Source organism: Oryctolagus cuniculus, chromosome 3 (genome assembly GCF_051225735.1).
Source record: "Oryctolagus cuniculus isolate XC-2025 breed Fujian yellow rabbit chromosome 3, ASM5122573v1, whole genome shotgun sequence".
In the NCBI taxonomy this organism is placed as follows: domain Eukaryota; kingdom Metazoa; phylum Chordata; class Mammalia; order Lagomorpha; family Leporidae; genus Oryctolagus; species Oryctolagus cuniculus.
The window spans coordinates 140,404,669-140,423,493 of NC_142869.1; the positions used below are offsets into that span (position 1 = coordinate 140,404,669).

The 18,825-nt window shown below is 40.4% G+C and overlaps 1 protein-coding gene across 2 annotated transcripts in view; it reads left to right on the forward strand.

The window, feature by feature from the left end:
• RELN (reelin) overlaps positions 1-18,825 on the forward strand; it is a 539,369-nt gene that overhangs the window by 205,988 nt on the left and 314,556 nt on the right. For both annotated transcript variants that reach the window (XM_051849694.3, XM_070071183.2), the window contains exon 4: positions 16,671-16,741. In XM_051849694.3, the coding sequence (XP_051705654.3) occupies positions 16,671-16,741 (71 nt within the window). The remainder of the gene's footprint in view (positions 1-16,670; positions 16,742-18,825) is intronic.

Genomic DNA, 18,825 nt, shown 5'->3' on the forward strand with positions numbered 1-18,825 from the left:
CCCATATAGGATGCCGGCACTGGAGGCGATGGCTTTACCCACTGTGCCACAGCGCTGGCTCCAGCACTCTCTTTTGGTCCACTCAGAGATAAAACCTAAATACTTTAATAGGTGTTTTAACAAATCTATACCTTTTGTTTGTAAATTTTAAAAATTATGCTTCTTTGAGAGACAGAAATAGAGCACTTCTATTCACTAGTTCATCCCTCAAACTCCAGCAATGGCAAGGGGTGAAGCCAGGAGCCAGCAGTATAATCCTGGTCTCTTATGTGAGTGGCAGGTTCCCAACTACTAGAGGCCCTCACTGCTGCCTTCCAAGTCTCCAGTAGCATGAAGCTGGAATCAGGAGCCAGAACCAGGTGGTGAACCTGCGTGTTTCTATATGGGAGGTGGATTTTTTAACCTCTAAACTAAATGCTCACTCCTTAATTCATTGTGCAGGGGCAACGTAATTTCCTTGGGCATTGGCATGCTATTTTACCAGTTTTGTCCTTGCCTTGCCTACGAATGCCTCTGAGGCACCTTCACACAGGATACTTTGTTGAAATGTGTTTAAAATAGCAGAGCCACTCAGTTTTCTTTGATGAAGCCTAGTGATTTTTTTAAAGGTGGTATGAAAAGCATTTTTATTGTGCAGTTTGGAAGGCAGTACTGGAATACAATTTGTTTAAGAGGACTCTGGAAGATGTTCAATGATGAAAATGTGTTACAAGTGTAAAGCAGAACTATAGAGTTATTTACTTGTGTTATTACTATTAACTGACTGCAAAGATAAATCTTAAGTAGTGCTTATCTAGACTATCAGTTATTATCATCTGATCATCTTTTTCATAACGTTTCTTATGCTGTAATTTTCTGGTTACTTATGAGAGCATTTAACATTCTTTCTTAATTATCAAATTCACCTGTTCGACGTTTACTGTAAGACTGTTATATGTCAGTCAGTGAGTAAAATTTTGTAATAAAAAAAAAGTCAACAATATCCCTGTGCCAAGTGGACAGATAGCCTAGTTTAGAAGGCACAATTCAAATTAATTCAAAAAATACTTGCTGAACACCTGTCATTTGTCAACAGGGCCAGAATAAGAAATGAGAGCACTTAAAGCAGGCTAATAACTTAGCACCCCACCCGATTTCTCGTTCTTGATGGTTTTGCAATAACTACTTACTGGAGGCAGAGAGAATATCATCTATTTATTAACAAAGATTGTATGGATATATGTATATATTGCTGATTGGCTTCCCATGCCTATGACACACTGTTGTTGGCTGTGCTGGACTGAGGGCTGAGAGACATGGCCCAGCCCATACTTGTATGTGTTCCTGAGATGGGTGAGGGCTACTATGGAATTTTTCAATCTCATTTGGCTTAACTCATAATTTTTCTTTCTCATTAAATAAGTTTGCACATTCCTAGAAATCAAAATTATTCATAAATGTGAATTAAGACATTTATTTATTTTTTTAAGATTTATTTATTTATTTGAAAGTCAGGGATATATATAGAGAGAAAGAGAGAGAGAGAGAGAGTCAGGGATATATATAGAGAGAAAGAGAGAGAGAGAGAGAGAGAGAGAGAGAGAGAGGAAGTCTTCCATCCACTGCTTCATTCCCCAGTTGGCCTCAACAGCTGGAGCTGTGCCAGTCGAAAGCCAGGAGCCAGGAGCTTCTTCTTTGTCTCCCATGCAGGTGCAGGGGCCCAAGGACTTGGGCCACCTTCCACTGCTTTCCCAGGTCATTATAAGAGAGCTGGATTGGAAGTGGAGAAACCAGGACACGAACTGGCGCCCTTATGGGATGCCGACATTGCAGTGGGCAGCTTTACCCACTACGCCACAGTGCCGGCCCCAGATTGGGACATTTAGACACATTTCACACCTTAGTGGTGACTTTTTTGGTCCATGAATCAGTCTGATCAACTTCTCCTTCTTTTAAAATTCTGTGATCAATCCTGAGACATTTGGCATTTTTACCAGTGAAAACCATTCTTTTGGACATAAACAGAAATGAAACATGATTTTATCTGCTTGTGGGTATCATCCCTCCATACATTGACTTTGCTTTCAATTTACAAAGCATAAAACTCTGCCAGTGATAAGCACTTGCTTTTCTTTAGTGTTTTCTGTCCTGCAACTATCAAGTGCATTTTCACAACAAAAATTACTTCTCTTCATTTCATTGCAGCATCATTTCCTGATGTTGTGGAAACATTTTAAGTGGAAATCAGAATTCTGACTATGTACAGTTGAATACATTCAGTACTGTGGATTAGCATGTACTGTTAGATGTGTATGTATATCCCTCAACTAGCCTCAGTGGTTAACTTCACTGAAGCAAGTTAAGTTACTGTAAAACTATTAATTTATTGACCTTACTTAAATGATTTTATCTGTATGTTCGCTTTCTAATCAGAATTATATTTTGATAAGAAAATAAAGTTAAGCCATGGATTTAGTAAACTTTAAGAACATATAGTTGGGACTATTGGATAAGGAACATTAATGAGGAAATTCGTTGTTTTCACAGAGAGAACATTTTTATACAATTAACAGATAAGGGAAATATGCTATGGCTTAGAAATAAAAAAATTATTAAAAACAGAGAGAAGTAGAACTTTGGAAAACAATACATTGTGAAAATAGGCACCTTTTTTAAAAATTTATTTTGCAATGGCCTTGGTGTAATTGAACACCTGAGTTTAATATAAAAATAACTTTTCCCTGAAAGTATTCAATTGCAATTTTAAACATGTTCAAAAACGTTTGAGTTTTTTTTCCTTGTCTTTGTTTTTTATTTGAGAGGCAGACAGATAGACAGCCCCCATCTGCTGGTTCACTTCCCAAATGCCTGCAACAGCCAGACTGGGATGTGCCAAAGACAAGAACTGAAAACTCAATGCAGATCTCCCACGTGGGTGACAGGAACTCAGGTACCCAAGCTGAAGTCGAGATCAGGGCCCAGAAAGCCAACCAGGCATCGTAACTGATGTCTTCAATAGTAGCCCAAACACCAGCCTTCATTCTTTCCCCCTGTTTCAATTAATACCAATCTGTATCCCCAAATTAAAAAGCACTGTAATTTGCTGATGAAAAGGGGGCAAGGATCTTTGCAGGTGGACTGGATACATTCCCATGGTCCACATATTTAGCAGCATTTCCTGGAGAGCAGTTTGGTACAGACATGCTGCTATTGCACTTGGTTAACATCAGGTTGCTAATTAATGAATGTCTTTCCAGCTGAGAGAGGACGAGATATAGTAACATGCCAGATCTGACCGGTAAAGCAGTAGAGAAAGGTGGGAAAAGTAACACATGGTCTTAGGTTTTAAAATGCAGCAGCTAATGTCATTCTTTATGTTCATCTTTGAGCAAATTAACACAGGAAATAAGCAAACAATACACTTGGGGCCTTAGACATTGTAACAACTTTATTAAAACCTGTTTGTATTCCTTCCCTGGAAACTGGATGGTGATATTGTGCGTTGGAAGCAAACTGAACTGAAGTATAATAGTTTGGATTTTCTTATGTTTAAGGTATGACAGGTAACTTATGGGGATAATTTCCTTTTTATTAAAGATTTATTTATTCATTTAAAGTCAGAGTTATACAGAGAGAGAAGGAGAGGCAGAGAGAGAGAGAGAGAGAGAGAGAGAGAGAGAGAGGTCTTCCGTCCACTGGTTCATTCCCCAATTGGCTGCAATGGCTAGAGCTGCACCAGTCTGAAGCCAGGAGGCAGGAGCTTCTTCTGGGTCTCCCACACAGGTGCATGGGCTGAAGAACTAGGGCCATCTTCTACTGCTTTCCCAGGCCATAGCAGAGAGCTGGATCAGAAGTGGAGCAGCTGGGACTTGAACCGGCACCAACATGGGATGCTGTCACTGCAGGCAGCAGCTTTACCCACTATGCCACAGTCCCAGCCCCGATACTTTAATTTTGATTAATGACTTTTGACACTCAAAAAGCTTGAAATCTATTTTAGATTACAAGACTAAGTATCTGTAGCGAGAATATTAATGTCTTTAAGTCATATCTGTATCCTCACATAGACAATTAGAACCTAAGAGTATTTAAGAAGTTGCATGCCATTGGAAGGTACTTCGAAAAGTTCATGAAAAATGAAATTTAAAAGTTTATTTTGGTCCAAAGTATTTTTAAATGCAAGCATAGTGTTTTTTCATCATACACATTGTATTTTTTACAAAGATTTATGTATTTATTTACTTGAAAGGCAGAGCAACAGAGTGAGAGGGAGAGATACAGAGAGATCTTCCACCCTATCATTCACTCCTCAAATAACTGCAATAGCTAGGTCTGAGCCAGGCCAAAGCCAGGAGCCAGCAGCCAGGATCCAGGAGCCAGAAATGCCATGCTGATTTCCACATGGATGGCAAGGGCCTAAGACCTTGGGTCATCTTCCTCTGACTTGGCAGGTACATTATCAGGAAGGTGGATTGGCATCAGAAGCAGAGCAACTGAACTCCAATATGAGATGCCAGTGTTAAAAGGTGGTGCTTGGGCCGGCGCCGCGGCTCACTAGGCTAATCCTCCGCCTAGCGGCGCCGGCACACCGGGTTCTAGTCCCGGTCGGGGCACCGGATTCTGTCCCGGTTGCCCCTCTTCCAGGCCAGCCCTCTGCTGTGGCCAGGGAGTGCAGTGGAGGATGGCCCAGGTGCTTGGGCCCTGCACCCCATGGGAGACCAGGAAAAGCACCTGGCTCCTGGCTCCTGCCATCGGATCAGTGCGGTGCGCCGGCCGCAGTGTGCTGGCCGCGGCGGCCATTGGAGGGTGAACCAACGGCAAAGGAAGACCTTTCTCTCTGTCTCTCTCTCTCACTGTCCACTCTGCCTGTCAAAAAAAAAAAAAAAAAAAAAAAGGTGGTGCTTAACCCACTATACCACAGCACTGATCTCCATAAAACATGTTTCCCGTGAGCCTTATGAAGACCCTTGTGTGGCTCACAGCAGCTCACTGGGTTCAAATACTGGCCTTTCTCTTTGCAGAGACTCTGAGAGTCAACACTGTGCCGTGGCACACAGCACAGCACAGGGTTGAATCTGAAGTACCTTGGTCAGAAAATCACTTTGAGCATTAAGATCAGCACATCACATCCTGTTTTAAATGAACAGCAAGCCCAGTTTCAAGCACGAAATATGCTGATTATAATGAACTTCTTAATTTTGGAGGAAATATAGAGCTTTTCAAATGAGAGATCTTAACAGTCCCAAATGATGGTAAAATGACTTATTGAATAAGAACTCTTGTTGGCGGGCTTCTTTGGATATCTATACTTCTCTCCAGAATAAGCACTTACTAGAAACTTGTTTAAGAAATTTGGTCTGCTCCCCAGAACAGCAAACAATGAGAATATTTTCAGAACTCTTTAGTAAAATTACTGCTAATTATGGAAAATTAAGTGCAAATGGTACCAACATAGTAATTAGCACCAGAAATTTAACCGACATCTCCCCAAAAAGAGAACTATACATTATATAAAATAGCAATTCTGAAAGTTAATAAGGCTTGACATCATCTATCATAGCTGTGTATTCTTATAAGAAAATTATACTGTGAGTTTAAAATCGAAAGAACTGAGCTTTCAAGTCTTTAATTCTGAGTTGTTGTGCTTTTTGCACTTCCACATTGTCTTCACGGTGGCTGCGCCACTTTACATTCCCAGTAGCAGTGGATTAGGGTAATTTTTTCCCCACATCCTGGCCAGCATTTATTGTTTGTTGATTTCTGTATGAGAGACACTCTAATGGGGGTGAGGTGAAACCTCATTGTGATTTATTTTTATTTTTTTGACAGGCAGAGTTAGACAGTGAGAGAGAGACAGAGAGAAAGGTCTTCTGTTGGTTCACCCCCAAATGGCCACCATGGCCGGCACGCTGCGCTGATCTGAAGCCAGGAGCCAGGTGCTTCCTCCTGGTCTACCATGCAGTTGCAGGGCCCAAGCACTTGGGCCATCCTCCACTACACTCCCGGACCACAGCAGAGAGCTGGACTGGAAGAGAGCAACCGGGACAGAATCCGGCACCCCAACTGGGTCTAGATCCTGGGGTGCCAGCACCGCAGGTGGAGGATTAGCCTAGTGAGCTGCAGCACCGACCACCTCATTGTGATTTTGATTCACATTTCCCTGATAGCTACAGATCCTGAGCATTGTTTCAAGTTTCTGTTGGATATTTGAATTTCCTCTTTCGAAAAATGCCTGTTCAAGTCCTTTGCCCATTTCTTAACTGGATTTTTGTTTTGTTGTTGTTGAATTTATTGAGCTCTTTATAGATTCTGGATAATAATCCTTTATCAGTTGCATAGTTTGAAATATTTTCTCCTTTCTGTCAGTTGCCTCTTCACTTTGTCTTTCTTTTGCAGTGCAGAAGCTTCTCAGCTTGATGTAATCCCATTTGCCAATTTTGGCTTTGATTGCCTGTGGTTCTGGAGACTTTGCTAAGTCTTTGCCTAGGCCAATGTCTGGCATAGTTTCCCCAGTGTTTTTTTTTATTTTTATTTTTTTAAATTTTTTTTTGACAGGCAGAGTGGACAGTGAGAGAGAGAGACAGAGAGAAAGGTCTTCCTTTTTCCATTGGTTCACCCCCCAATGGCTGCTGCGGCTGGCATGCTTCAGCCGGCACACCGCCCTGATCCAAAGCCCGGAGCCAGGTGCTTCTCCTGCTCTCCCATGCTGGTGCAGAGCACAAGGACTTGGGCCATCCTCCACTGCCTTCCCAGGCCACAGCAGAGAGCTGGACAGGAAGAGGAGCAACCGGGACAGAATCTGGCACCCCGACTGGGACTAGAACCCGCTGTGCCGGCGCCGCAGGTGGAGAATTAGCCTATTGAGCCATGGCGCCGGCCCCCAGTGTTTTGTGATGACATCTGGTCATAGATTTTGGTCTTTGATCCATTTTGAATTGATTTTTGTGTAAGGTGTAAGGGAGGGTCTTGTTTCATACTTCTGCATGCAGAGATACAGTTTTCTCAGCCCCATCAGCTAGTATTTCTCTTCAGACTGTCCTTGCTCCAGAGATTGATTTTAGCTCCTTTGTCAAAGGTAATTTGGTTGTAGATGAGAGCATTGATTTTTGGTGTTTCTATTCTGTTCCTTTGGTCTACATGTCTCTCTCTCTCTCTCTTTTTTTTTTTTTTTTTTGCCAGTACCAGGCTGTTTTGATGGCAGCTGCCTTATAGTATGTCTTGAAATCTGCTATTGTGATGCCTTCAACTTTGTTTTTGTTGTAAAAGATTGCTTTAGCTATTCCATGTCTTTTATTCTTATATATGAATATTAGCATTGTTTTTTTTTCTAGGTTTGAGAAGAATGTCCTTAGTGTTTTTATTTGGATCATTGTAAATTGCTTTTGGTTATATGGAAATTTTGATGGTATTAATTCTTCCAATCTATGAACATGGAAGATTTTCCACTTTCTTGGTTTTGTCATCTATTTCTTTCTTGAATGTTTTGTAATCTTTATTGTAGAGATCTTTGACATTCTTGGTTAAATTTATTCCAAGGTATTTAATTTTTCTGTAGCTATTGTGAATGGGATTGATCTTAGAAGTTTTTTCTCAGGTATGGCATTCTCTGTGAATACAAAGGCTATTAATTTTTATGTGTTCATTTTATATCCTGCTACTTTACCAAGCTCTTCTCTAAGTCCCAATAGTCTCTTAGTGGAGTCTTTTGGATCCCTTATACATCGAATCTTGTTATCTGCAAATAGGAATAGTTTTCCTCCACAATTTGTATCCCTTTGATTTCTTTTTTCTTAATTAATGGCTCTGGCTAAAACTTCCCAGACTATATTGAATAGCAATGGTAAGAGCAGGCATCCTCTTCTGGTTGCAGACCTTATTGGGAATGCTTTCAACTTTTCCCCATTCAATAAGATCCTGGCTGTGGGTTTGTAATTAAATTGTCTTTATTATGTTGAGGAATCTTCCTTCTACATCCAGTTTGATTAAGGTTTTCATCATGAAAGGATGTTGTATTTTATCAGATATTTTCTCTGTGTCTATTGAGATAATCATGTGGTTTGTGTTCTTCAGTTTTTTAATGTGAGGTATCATTTTTTGATGTGTGAATGTTGAACCAATCCTGCATAGCAGGGATAAATCTCACTTGGTCCAGGTGAGTGATCATTCTAATGTGTTTTTGGCTTTGATTAGCTAGTATTTTGTTGAGGATTTTTGTGTCTATGTTCATCAGGGATGTTGGTCTGTAGTTCTCTTTCTCTGTTGTATTTTTTTCAGGTTTAGAAATTAAGGAGATGCAAGCTTCAAAGAAGGAGTTTGGGAGGATCCCTTCTTTCAGTTGTTTTGAATAACTTGAGAAGAGTTAGAATTAGTTCTTCTTTAAATATCTGGAGGAATTCAACAGTGAAGCCATTGGTCCTGGGCTTTTCTTTGTTGTGAGGCTCTATTACTAATTCAGTCTCTGTCTTGGTTATTGGTCTGTTTAGGATTTTTGGCTTCATGATCCAGTTATTTTGTTAAATATCTATTTTATTTATTTGAAAGTCATAGTTACACAGAGAGAGAAGGAGAGGCAGAGAGAGAGAGAGAGAGAGAGAGAAAGAGAGAGAGAAAGAGGTCTTCCATCTGCTGGTTCCCTCCCCAGTTGGCCGCAATGGCTGGAGCTGTGCCAATCTGAAGCCAGGAGCTTCTTCCGTGTCTCCCACGTGAGTGCAGGGGCCCAAGGACTTGGGCCATCTTCTACTGCTTTCCCAGGCCACAACAGAGAGCTGGATAGGAAGTGGAGCAGCCAGGACTAGAACTAAGGCCCATATGGGATGCCAGTGCTTCAGGCCAGGACTTTAACCCACTGTGCCACAATGCCAGCCCCATTGACTCAATTTTGGTAGATTGTATGTGTGCAAGAATCTATTTGTTTCTCTCTCTCTTTTTTTTAAAGATTTATTTTATTTATTTGAAAGAGTTACAGAGGTCAAGACAGAGAGAGAGGTCTTCCATCCACTGGTTCACTCTCCAGATGGCCACAATGGCCAGAGCTGCACTGATCTGAAGCCAGAAGCCAGGAACTTCTTCCAGGTTTCTCACATGGGTGCAGGGGCCCAAGGACTTGGACCATCTTCTACTGCTATCCCAGGCCTTAGCAGAGAGCTGGATCAGAAGAAGAGCAGCTGGGACTAGGACCAGCGCCCATATGGGGTGCTGGTGCTTCAGGCCAGGGCTTTAACCAGCTACACCACAGCACTGGCCCCGAATCTATTCATATCATCTAGATTTCCCAGTTTGTTGGCGTACAGCTCTTTGTAGGAATTTCTGATGATTCTTTGTGTGTGTGTGTGGTACCTGTTATTATATTTCTTCTTTCATCTCTGATTTTATTGATTTGGGTTTTCTCCCTCCTTTTTTTGGTTAGTTAGGCTAATGGTGTATCAATTTTGTTTATTTTTTCAAAAAGCAAGCTCTTCATTTCACTGATCTTTTGTGTTGTTTTTGGTTTAAATTTTTGTTTCTTTATTCTCTAATTTTAATTATTTCTTTCCTCTTATTAATATTATATTTGGTTTGTGGTTGGTTTTCTAGATCATTGAGATATGTTGATAGTTCATTTATTTGTTACCTTTCAAATTCCTTCTTTTTTTTGACAGGCAGAGTTAGAGAGTGAGAGAGAGAGAGAGAGAGAAAGGTCTTCCTTCCGTTGGTTCACCCCCCAAATGGCCACTACGGCCGGTGTGCTGCACCTATTTGAAGCCAGGAGCCAGGTGCTTCCTCCCACCAGTTTCTATAAACTTCCCCTTTAATACTGCTTTTGCTGTATCCTGTAAGTGTTGATATGTTGTATTGTTCCTCTTACTACATTTCCAGAATTTTTAACATTTCTCTTTTGATTTCTCTTTGAGCAACTGTTCATTTAGGAGCATGTTATTCAGTCTCCATGTTTGCATATGTTCTAGAGATTTTTGAGTTGTTAATTTTCAGCTTTATTCCATTGTAGTCAGAAAAAAATGCATGATATTATTTTGATTTTTTTGAATTTGCTGAGAATTTCTTTATGACCTAGCTTATGGTTTATCACAGAGAAAGTTCCATACACTGATGGAAAGAATGTGTATTCTGCAGCTGTGGGGTGATAAGTTTTGTAGGTATCAGTTAGATCCATTTGGTCCATAGTGTCAATTAGCTCTGTTATTTCTTTGTTGATATTGTGGCCCGTTGGTCTGTCCATTCCTGAAAGTATGATGTTTAAGTCCCCCATTTGTATTTTATTGGAGTCTGTGTCTCCCTTTAGATCCATTAACTTTTTTTTAAAGAGCTATGCACCCTGGCATTGGGTGCATACACATTTATAATGTTACATCTTCCTCTTGAATTGATCCCTCAGTCACAACATAGTGCTGTTCTTTGTTTCTTTCAACAGTTTTTGTGTTAAAGTCTATTTTGTCTGATATTAGGATGGCTACACATAGTCGTTTCTGCTTTACATTACCATAGAATATCTTCTTCCATCTTTTCACTTTTGGTCTACATATATCTTTGTTGATGAGTTGTGTTTCTTATAGGCAACAGATAGATGGGTCTTGTTTTTTTAATCCATTTAGCCAGCCCACATCTTTTAATTGCTGAATTTAGGCCATTTACATACAAGGGTACTATTGATAGATAATGAATTGACCCTGCCATTTTCCCATAAATATTCATTCCTATTGTTTGCTTTGGATTTCCTTTGTATTTTTACTGGAAGATTTTCTGCCTTCACCTTCTTTCATGGTTCTGTGTTTCTTGTGTAGCACATCCTTAAGCATCTTTTGTAATACTGGATGAATTCTTTAAATTTTTATTTGTTATGGAAGGTCTTTCACAAATGAGAGCTTTGAAGGGTACAAAATTCTGGGTTGACAGTTTTTTCTCTTAAGACTTGGAATATATCTTGCCATTCTCTCCTAGTTTGTAGGATTTCTGATGAGAAGTCACCTGTGAGTCTAATTGGTGATCCTCTGAAAGTAATCTTGTGTACATTTTAGAATCTTTATGTTTTACTGTAGAGAGTTTGACTACAGTGTATCGTGGTGAGCATCTTTTCTGGTCATATTTATTAGGAGTTCTGTTTGCTTCCTCTGCTTGGACATCCCTTTGTTTCTCTAAATTAGGGAAGTTTTCTGTAATTATTTCATTAAAAAGTCCTTCTAATCTGTTTTCTCTTCCCATGACTTCAGGAACTCCTAAGACTCATATATTGGGTCATTTGATAGTATCCCAGAAATCTCCAACAGTGTTTTTTTTAATTTTCCAATTTCTTCTTTTTGTGACTGAAACATTTCCAAAGATTTGTCTTCTAGCTCAATAGTCTTTCTTCTGCCTCACCAGCTCTGTGGTTAAGGCTTTCCTCTGTATTTTTTATTTGACATGTTGAATTCTTCATTTCTAATATTTCATTTTGATTTCTCTTCAAAATCGGAAGTTCATGGGGAAAATTTTCACCCATGTCATGTAAAGATTTCTTTAACTCATAAATTCCCTTCTCATTGCTTCTGAGTAATCTTATGATTAATCTTTTGAATTCTATTTCAGGCATTTGATCAATCTCTTCACCTGCATATTCTGGTATTGAAGGATTGTTGTGTTCCTTTTGGGGGGGGGGGTGTCATGTTGTCTTCCTTATTCTTGTTTCTTAAATTTTTGTGTTTATTTTTAGGCATTTGTGGAGATGCTTGTTGGTTTTTTCCTCTGATGGATTCTATCTTTGAACTATGCCTCTGTAGCTTGGTGGAGTGTCTGCTCTTTCAGTGAATTCCCAGAGATATGTGCTGTGCTTGCCCAAGGCACTCTGCTCAGTGCTCCAGGATAGGGTGAGTGTCTAGCGCAGCACTATGTCTTTTTAGCAGGAAGGAGGGTATGACCCCCTTTGCTGGTGTAATCACACACTTAACTCCTCTCTTCCAATTGTCATTAATGCCCGGGTATTGGCCCACAGTGGGTACCATACTCCCCTATGCTGCCACGTGAACTGCACAAAGGATCTGTGCAGTCCGCAGTGTGAGCAGGATCCTGCTGCAGTGACCCACCCCAGGCAATTAGGGAGCTCTGAGCATGTGGAGCTGCACACAGCGATTGCCCAGAATCCAAGCCACATCCTGTACCCCCTCATGCAGTCACAGAATTTCCACGGTCACAGCACACGGGGCTCCCGTGGTCACAGTGTGCACATGAGCACTAGCCTGTCCTGTCCACGGAGAGGCAGAGATGTCCCAGAGCCAGCTGCCTGTGGGTGCTCCGCCTAGGCTGTTAGAGTTCTAATCTCACCTCACTCTGCAAAGCAGGTGCTTTCTCCAGCTCTTGGCTGCAGGGGTCTTGTGTTATGTCCGTGCTCATTGCTGTGTGTCCGCATCTTCGACAGCATCCCTCTACCTTCTGTAGAATTTCTCCTGTGTTTTTCTCTCTAACTCTCCCCTGAGAATGTACTTCCTCCAATTTTTAATTTTTTTTTCTACTGTCTTTCCCTAGCCTAAAGCAGTATAGCTGGTCACCTGGGCTTCTGCTGTTTCTTCAGAAGACACCAATATGCAAACCTTTTAAAATGACACCCATTACCTACTACACAGTGCGGGCGGTGTTTTTATATGAAAAGGTTATCTGAGAGATTTGAAAGTTTGCAAAGAAAGTGGTGCACAGGATGGTTGTCAACATGCATGTGGGTACTGGGTACCTCTACAGAGTTTGGGCATTAGCACGGCTGAGGCTGGCATCCACTGCTCTTGTTGTCTGGTAGAGAACAGGAGGAAAGTAATGAGCCATGGAGACCACTGGAGGAAATATGGCAGAGTTAAAGTGGGACTACAATGACCTGGTTAGAATCTAAGGAATTCACAGAGCACTGTGAAAGAAAGGCTCAAAAGAAATGATATTTTTAAAGACAAATTCCAGGGGATTGGTAGCCAACTGGCCAAGCTTTCAACCCAGAATGGGAAAGAAGTTGGTCCAAAATGAGGCTGAACACGTTAAATTCAGCTTAGCTATAGCCTGAAGGGTGGAAGTAGGGTGTAAGCCAGAGAAAACATTATTATTTTTTTTGAAAGAGTTACAGAGAGAGAGGAGAGGCAGAGAGAGAGAGAGAGACAGGGTTTTTTTTTTAAGATTTATTTATTTATTTGAAAGTCAGAGTTACACAGAGAGAGGACAGGCAGAGAGAGAGAGAGAGAGGTCTTCCATCCATTGGTTCACTCCCCAATTGGCCACAACAGCCAGAACTGCGCTGATCCGAAGCCAGGAGCTTCTTCCAGGTCTCCCACACGGGTGCAGGGGCCCAAGGACTTGGGCCATTTTCTTACTGCTTTCCCAGGCCATAGAAGAGAGCTGGATCAAAAGTGGAGCAGCCAGGTCTCGAACCGGTGCCCATATAGGATGCCGGTGCTTTAAGCCAGGGCTTTAACCCACTGCGCCACAGTGCCGGCCCCAGATAAAACATTATTTTAAAGATCAGGGTCTCAATGTTGGCTTTCCTTCTGGAAAGAGATTGGAAGTTACTATCATGGAGTGGGTATTTGGCCTAGTAGCTAAAACATTGGTTGGGACAACCCCATCCCATATAGAAGTTTGAGTGATTCCAACTTCCTGCTGTTGTACACCTGGGAGGCATCAGGTGATGGTTCTCAATAGTTGGGTCCCTTCCACCCTTGTGGAGAACTCACCTGGAGTGAGTGCCTGGCTCCTGACTTTGGCTTAACACAGCTCTTTTTGGGAACTGAACCAGCTGATCAGAGTTCTCTCTGTCTCTCTGCCTTTCAAATAAAGCAAGTCAATGAAAGTCTCTCTCTCTCTCTCTTTTTTTTTTCCTAAAGTATGTTATCATCATCCAAAACTGCCTGAGTTGGAATTCTGGCTTTACATTGAGTTGTGTGGCATTTGTAAATCATGCAGTAGCTCCATGTCTCAAGACACAGATAATGGTGCCTATCTCATTAGGCTGTTGTCCGGATTGAGTTGATTTATGCGGAGTCCTACAACCATGCCTAGCAGGGGATAAATATGAATTCATAATGGATGAATACTGGCCCCATTATTGCTTCTACTTGTACTTTGACCAAACAAGACCTCAGATGATGGCTTTGAACACATGGTGTGCAGTGCTCCCAAAGCAGTTTTTTTTTTTTAATTGCTGAGCCCTTTCTTCAAGCTAAATTCAATAGCATAACAAAGCCTAGGTGCTCTGATAGAGTTGATTGGTGGCTGGAGCACTCTCTGCAACCTCCCCCCACCCTTGTCTCCCAGGAACACCCCTAGGGCACCACCATGGAGCACACCTGAGAAACTAGTGATTCAATAGGAAGCATACAAGGCCTCAAGTCAAAGACCTGGAATCAGATCCCAACTGCTATTTACAGACTGTGTGACCTGGAACAGCCCTCAGATTCCTGATCCACCAGCTTTAGAGACCGGACCAGTTCAGTGGTTTTCAATCCCTGCTCTCTGAAGCCCTCAGAGTTCCAGAGAAGTGTGCCAGTAAGATGTGGAGGGCTGGTCGTAGGGAGCATGTTGAACAAGGCCAGTGAGTCCTACAACTTCACAACCTAGGCCTCTTAGAATTGGAATTCTGTGTTTACTGGAAGAATGGATACCACTTCTATAGAAGTTTGACTAGATGAATGCAAAGATTTCTTCAGTTTCAGTTGTTCCATATTCCCCAACAACTTAGGAAACATGTCCAGTGAATTCAAGTAGCAGATAAAAGAATATGCACAAAGCAATAGATTGCCAGCCTGGAGGAACAGAGCAAACAGCATGGACCAGGCCCAAGGCACTGTGCAGTGACTCAGGAATCCCAGTGTCTTTCCAACAGCGAGAAGGTGTAGGCTCTGTTGCAAGTGTCTTTTATTGAAATACTGCATCATCGTGTTCATGGAGAACATGGACCTGCACAGGGTTAACTAAGTTTGTGGATCACCAAGAAATATTGTGCTAAAAGTGTTAACTACATACAATCAGAAGGCAACTAAAATGAGCAATTATTTAATCATTGTACATTGTAGTTAGTGATTTCAGGAAATATGTCCTTTCAAGGCAAATGCCAAATTAAAATTCTACATTGATTGCCACGGTGTTACTATTATAAGTGTAGTAAGCTGAGAAATTTCTGGCATGATTGATTTGAAGGATGAATGTAGGTAAACAGAGTTAGTGTATTCCCTCTGGATGGAAAAGCCATATTGGTTAGTGAAGATGTAGACCACATATATGGCTAGACCAGCCATAGGTCTTCATTCTCATTTTCAATTTTCTGGCATCAAAGAAAAACCCTTAGAGGTATGTGCCTCTACAGAGAAAATGGAAGCACCTGTTTATCTGAGTGTTTAATAATGATTAATATGCAATAGCAAGAACTGATCCCTTATGAGGCTGCCCAGTGATTTTTCTCTCCAATTACATCCCCTTCTACTCTTACTATTGTGTCATGGTGTGAGCGTGGGCAGGTGTTAGCTATGGTATAATATTTTCACAGTTTCACTGATGAAATATGTTAACCTGGAGCAACATCCCCTATTAGCACTTCAGCATGGATCACTTTCAGAGAGCTTGGTCCTCGGTGCTAGCACTAGGGGACGGTGGGAGGATGGGAATTGGGAAGTCCTGCAGTCTGAAGGGGACTCACATGGGGACCAGGCTGGGGAATGCTGGGGAATGCTGGGAGCTGGAAGTCCTGCTGAATCTAGGAAGGGAGAAGACGTTGACCACAGGGTGACATGGGGAGGAGCAATGTAGAACTCAGACTTTGTCCTCTCATGCGCTAGCACATTGCTTTGCAAAAATCCATCCTTACCAGATGATGGTTGAAGCAAATCATTTTGTTCTATTGTGATTTTGGCTTAAAGTCAAGTCAAAATTTAATGTTAATTTTTTTCTTAATTACTAAAAAGAGTTTGTATGGCCTATTTCCTAAAATCAGGCTTCTTAAACAGACATTATTTTCTGTTCTCAATTCTTCTAAATAATGTTTCGCAGCAGAAAAAAATCTTTTTAAGGGAAAAGTTCATACAGAAAGCATAATAATTCTTCCTTTAACAAGACTTTTCCTATTATGGCCACTGAATAACACATCTGCTGCAAAGATGTTATTTTTTCCAACAGTCCATGTGCACAGCTCTGATTAGAGGAGGTGAAAGATGTACATCTCCTTCAAATAGTGAATGAGACCCAGTGAGGGGGAAGCTGTATTGTATTCTGACAGATTTGGTTATTATGAAAGCTCTGAATAGCCCTCATTTTTTGAAAATACTTTTTAAAAAAGTAATTCTCTGCCTCAACTCTTGGTGTTAGGGTGACTATTGATTTCAAGGGAAAAAAACACCTTAAGCACGTCTTTCTCGAGTACTGATATCATTATGGCTTCACAAAACCTTCCTATCAAGGTCTCCTGAAGAATACATTTCAATAAGCATCCTTCCCATACCTTTTCTTCCACCCAGGCTTTGCTCAGATGTGCCCAAAAATACTATTTGGAAAGCAAGACCAGAAGATAATCATCAACCTCGATTCCTTGGGTTAAGCTTTCATTCTATTTTTCATTGATAATCACCATTCAGAAGCACTCGTTAAAAAAAATTTCCTACACAAGAAAGTTTTGGAATAGGGTTTTCTAAGTTTTAAAGTATGTGTATTATCAGCAAACATTACAAAATTTGTATTAACCTTTTCTTATTTATTTCCAGGGCTACAGCAACACACAGGGGCCAGGTTATCTTCAAAGATGCTTTAGCCCAGCAGTTGTGTGAACAAGGAGGTAAGAGTCATTTTTAAACTTTTTCATGTTGTTTGTGTCCAAATGATTCATGGGAAGTCTTATGTTCTATGTATGGAGTAAGTACTTCATTGCTATTACTTGACTGATGAAAGATTGACTTACTGTCCCATCATATCTCCAATAATTAATTACTTAGTAGTTACTGATGGAAGTCTAGAGACTTTTGAAAACAGTAAGTTTGAGGAACCAAAACCAAAAGCAAATGTATCCTATTTGCATAAATGTTTTCCTAATGAATTACCTGTAATTTCCCTGCAAGTACAAATCTTAGTAGCAATTTTAGAATTCTGGAAAAATCCATCTGTTTAATTTACCACTTAAATTTCTTGTCAATGTATTTGAAAATTATTATTATTGCTTTAAATATTTGATCATGTATGTTGATATATACATTGCCTATAGGCTTGGGTCAGCTGTGTGCACTATTCATTTTAGACTTGTTATAGTCATTTTAGATTAAATTTTGGATAGATTTGAAAATATTCTTGGAAAATGCATATTATGAAAAACATGCACATATTTCGAAAAATTGTCCTCACATATGCCCAGAATCTCAAGCTTTCACAGGCATGTGCTTACAAACACATCACAGTGAAAAGGTGAAGCCAGGTCTCTGGCTCCATGCAAATTTGTTTCTCCCACCTATTGAGCTTCCATCCAACTTCGTTTGTCTCCATTGCAACATTTACCACTTGTTACTGGATTTCCCTCTGTGAAGTGGTGGATGCTGCCCATGAGGGTATGAGCTTCTCAAGTAGAGCAATTGTGCCTCAGGGACCTTTCTTCCCAGAGGCTGGCCTTATGCCTGAATACAACAGCCATTCTGCAGTTGTTGGTTGATTGAATGCAAGTTGGTCTCCATATGTATATTCCTTGTATTAAGCATCTTGATATTTGATATTTGAAGTCACTGTTTGAATTCTTAGGTCATTTTCACTGACAAGGAAGGGCATAGTTGCACTTTTTTTCTTGGAGTGACATCTTGGGAATTTTTTTAAACTTAATAATTATATTAGGGGCGTTTGGTGCAGTGGATAAATTGCCATGTGGATGCCCACATCCCATATCAGAGTATCTGGGTTCAAGTCCCACCTTTGCTTCTAATCCAACTTCCTGCTAATGCAAGCTGGGAGTCAGGAGATAATGGCTCAAGTACTTGGATCCCTGCCACCCATGTGGGAGACTTAGACTGAATTCTGGGCACCCGGCTTTCTCCTGGCACAGCCTTGGCTATTGTAGGTATTTGGGGAATGAACCTGAGGATATAAGATCTTTTTCCATCTCTCTGTCTTGCAAATAAAATAAAAATAAATTTTAAAAAGAATTAGAAAATAGAATTTAAAGAAAATTTCTCTTAGTTGTTGCTTTGCCAAAGACAGTCTAATGGATTTAGGGGCAGGTGTTTGGCCTGGTGATTGAGTCACTGGTTGAGATGCCCACATCCTATATAAGAGTGCCTGGTCTCGAGTCCCAGCTCCGTTTCTAATTCCAACACCCTGCTATTGCATACACTTCCAGGCAGCAGGCGATGGCTCAAGTAGTTATAAATATGATTTTATCTAAGTAATGTGACTCTTGGTGACTATTACTTGCAATTTATGATTGTATATACATAATTCTGGAATCAGAAAACTCTACCATAATTATAAATTCACAAATATTATCAGTATTTTTGGTAAATGGATTTTCATCCTGTGACTTGTAAACAAAAAATTGAATGTTTGTAGATAGGTTCAAGAATTCTGTCAAAACCTAAATTTTTTTGAGTGTATGAAAATGTTTATATTGCTGACAGTGCAGCATACAATATAGTCTGAGCATTAATATCCTGAAATATGTATGGGACTGAGAAAAGATACATCTAATCTTATTAACATTTACTAGTGCCTATAAACTGCTGTTTCTTTTTTCTATAAAGACCAGTAAATGTAATTTTATGTACTGTCAGTAATTATTTGGAATAAAAATTTAAAAAAAAAAAAAACAGCATCATTTACAACAGCACCAGCAAATTAGGAGTTACAAGTCTAACAATATGTGTATAAAAGTTGTACGAAGCTTAA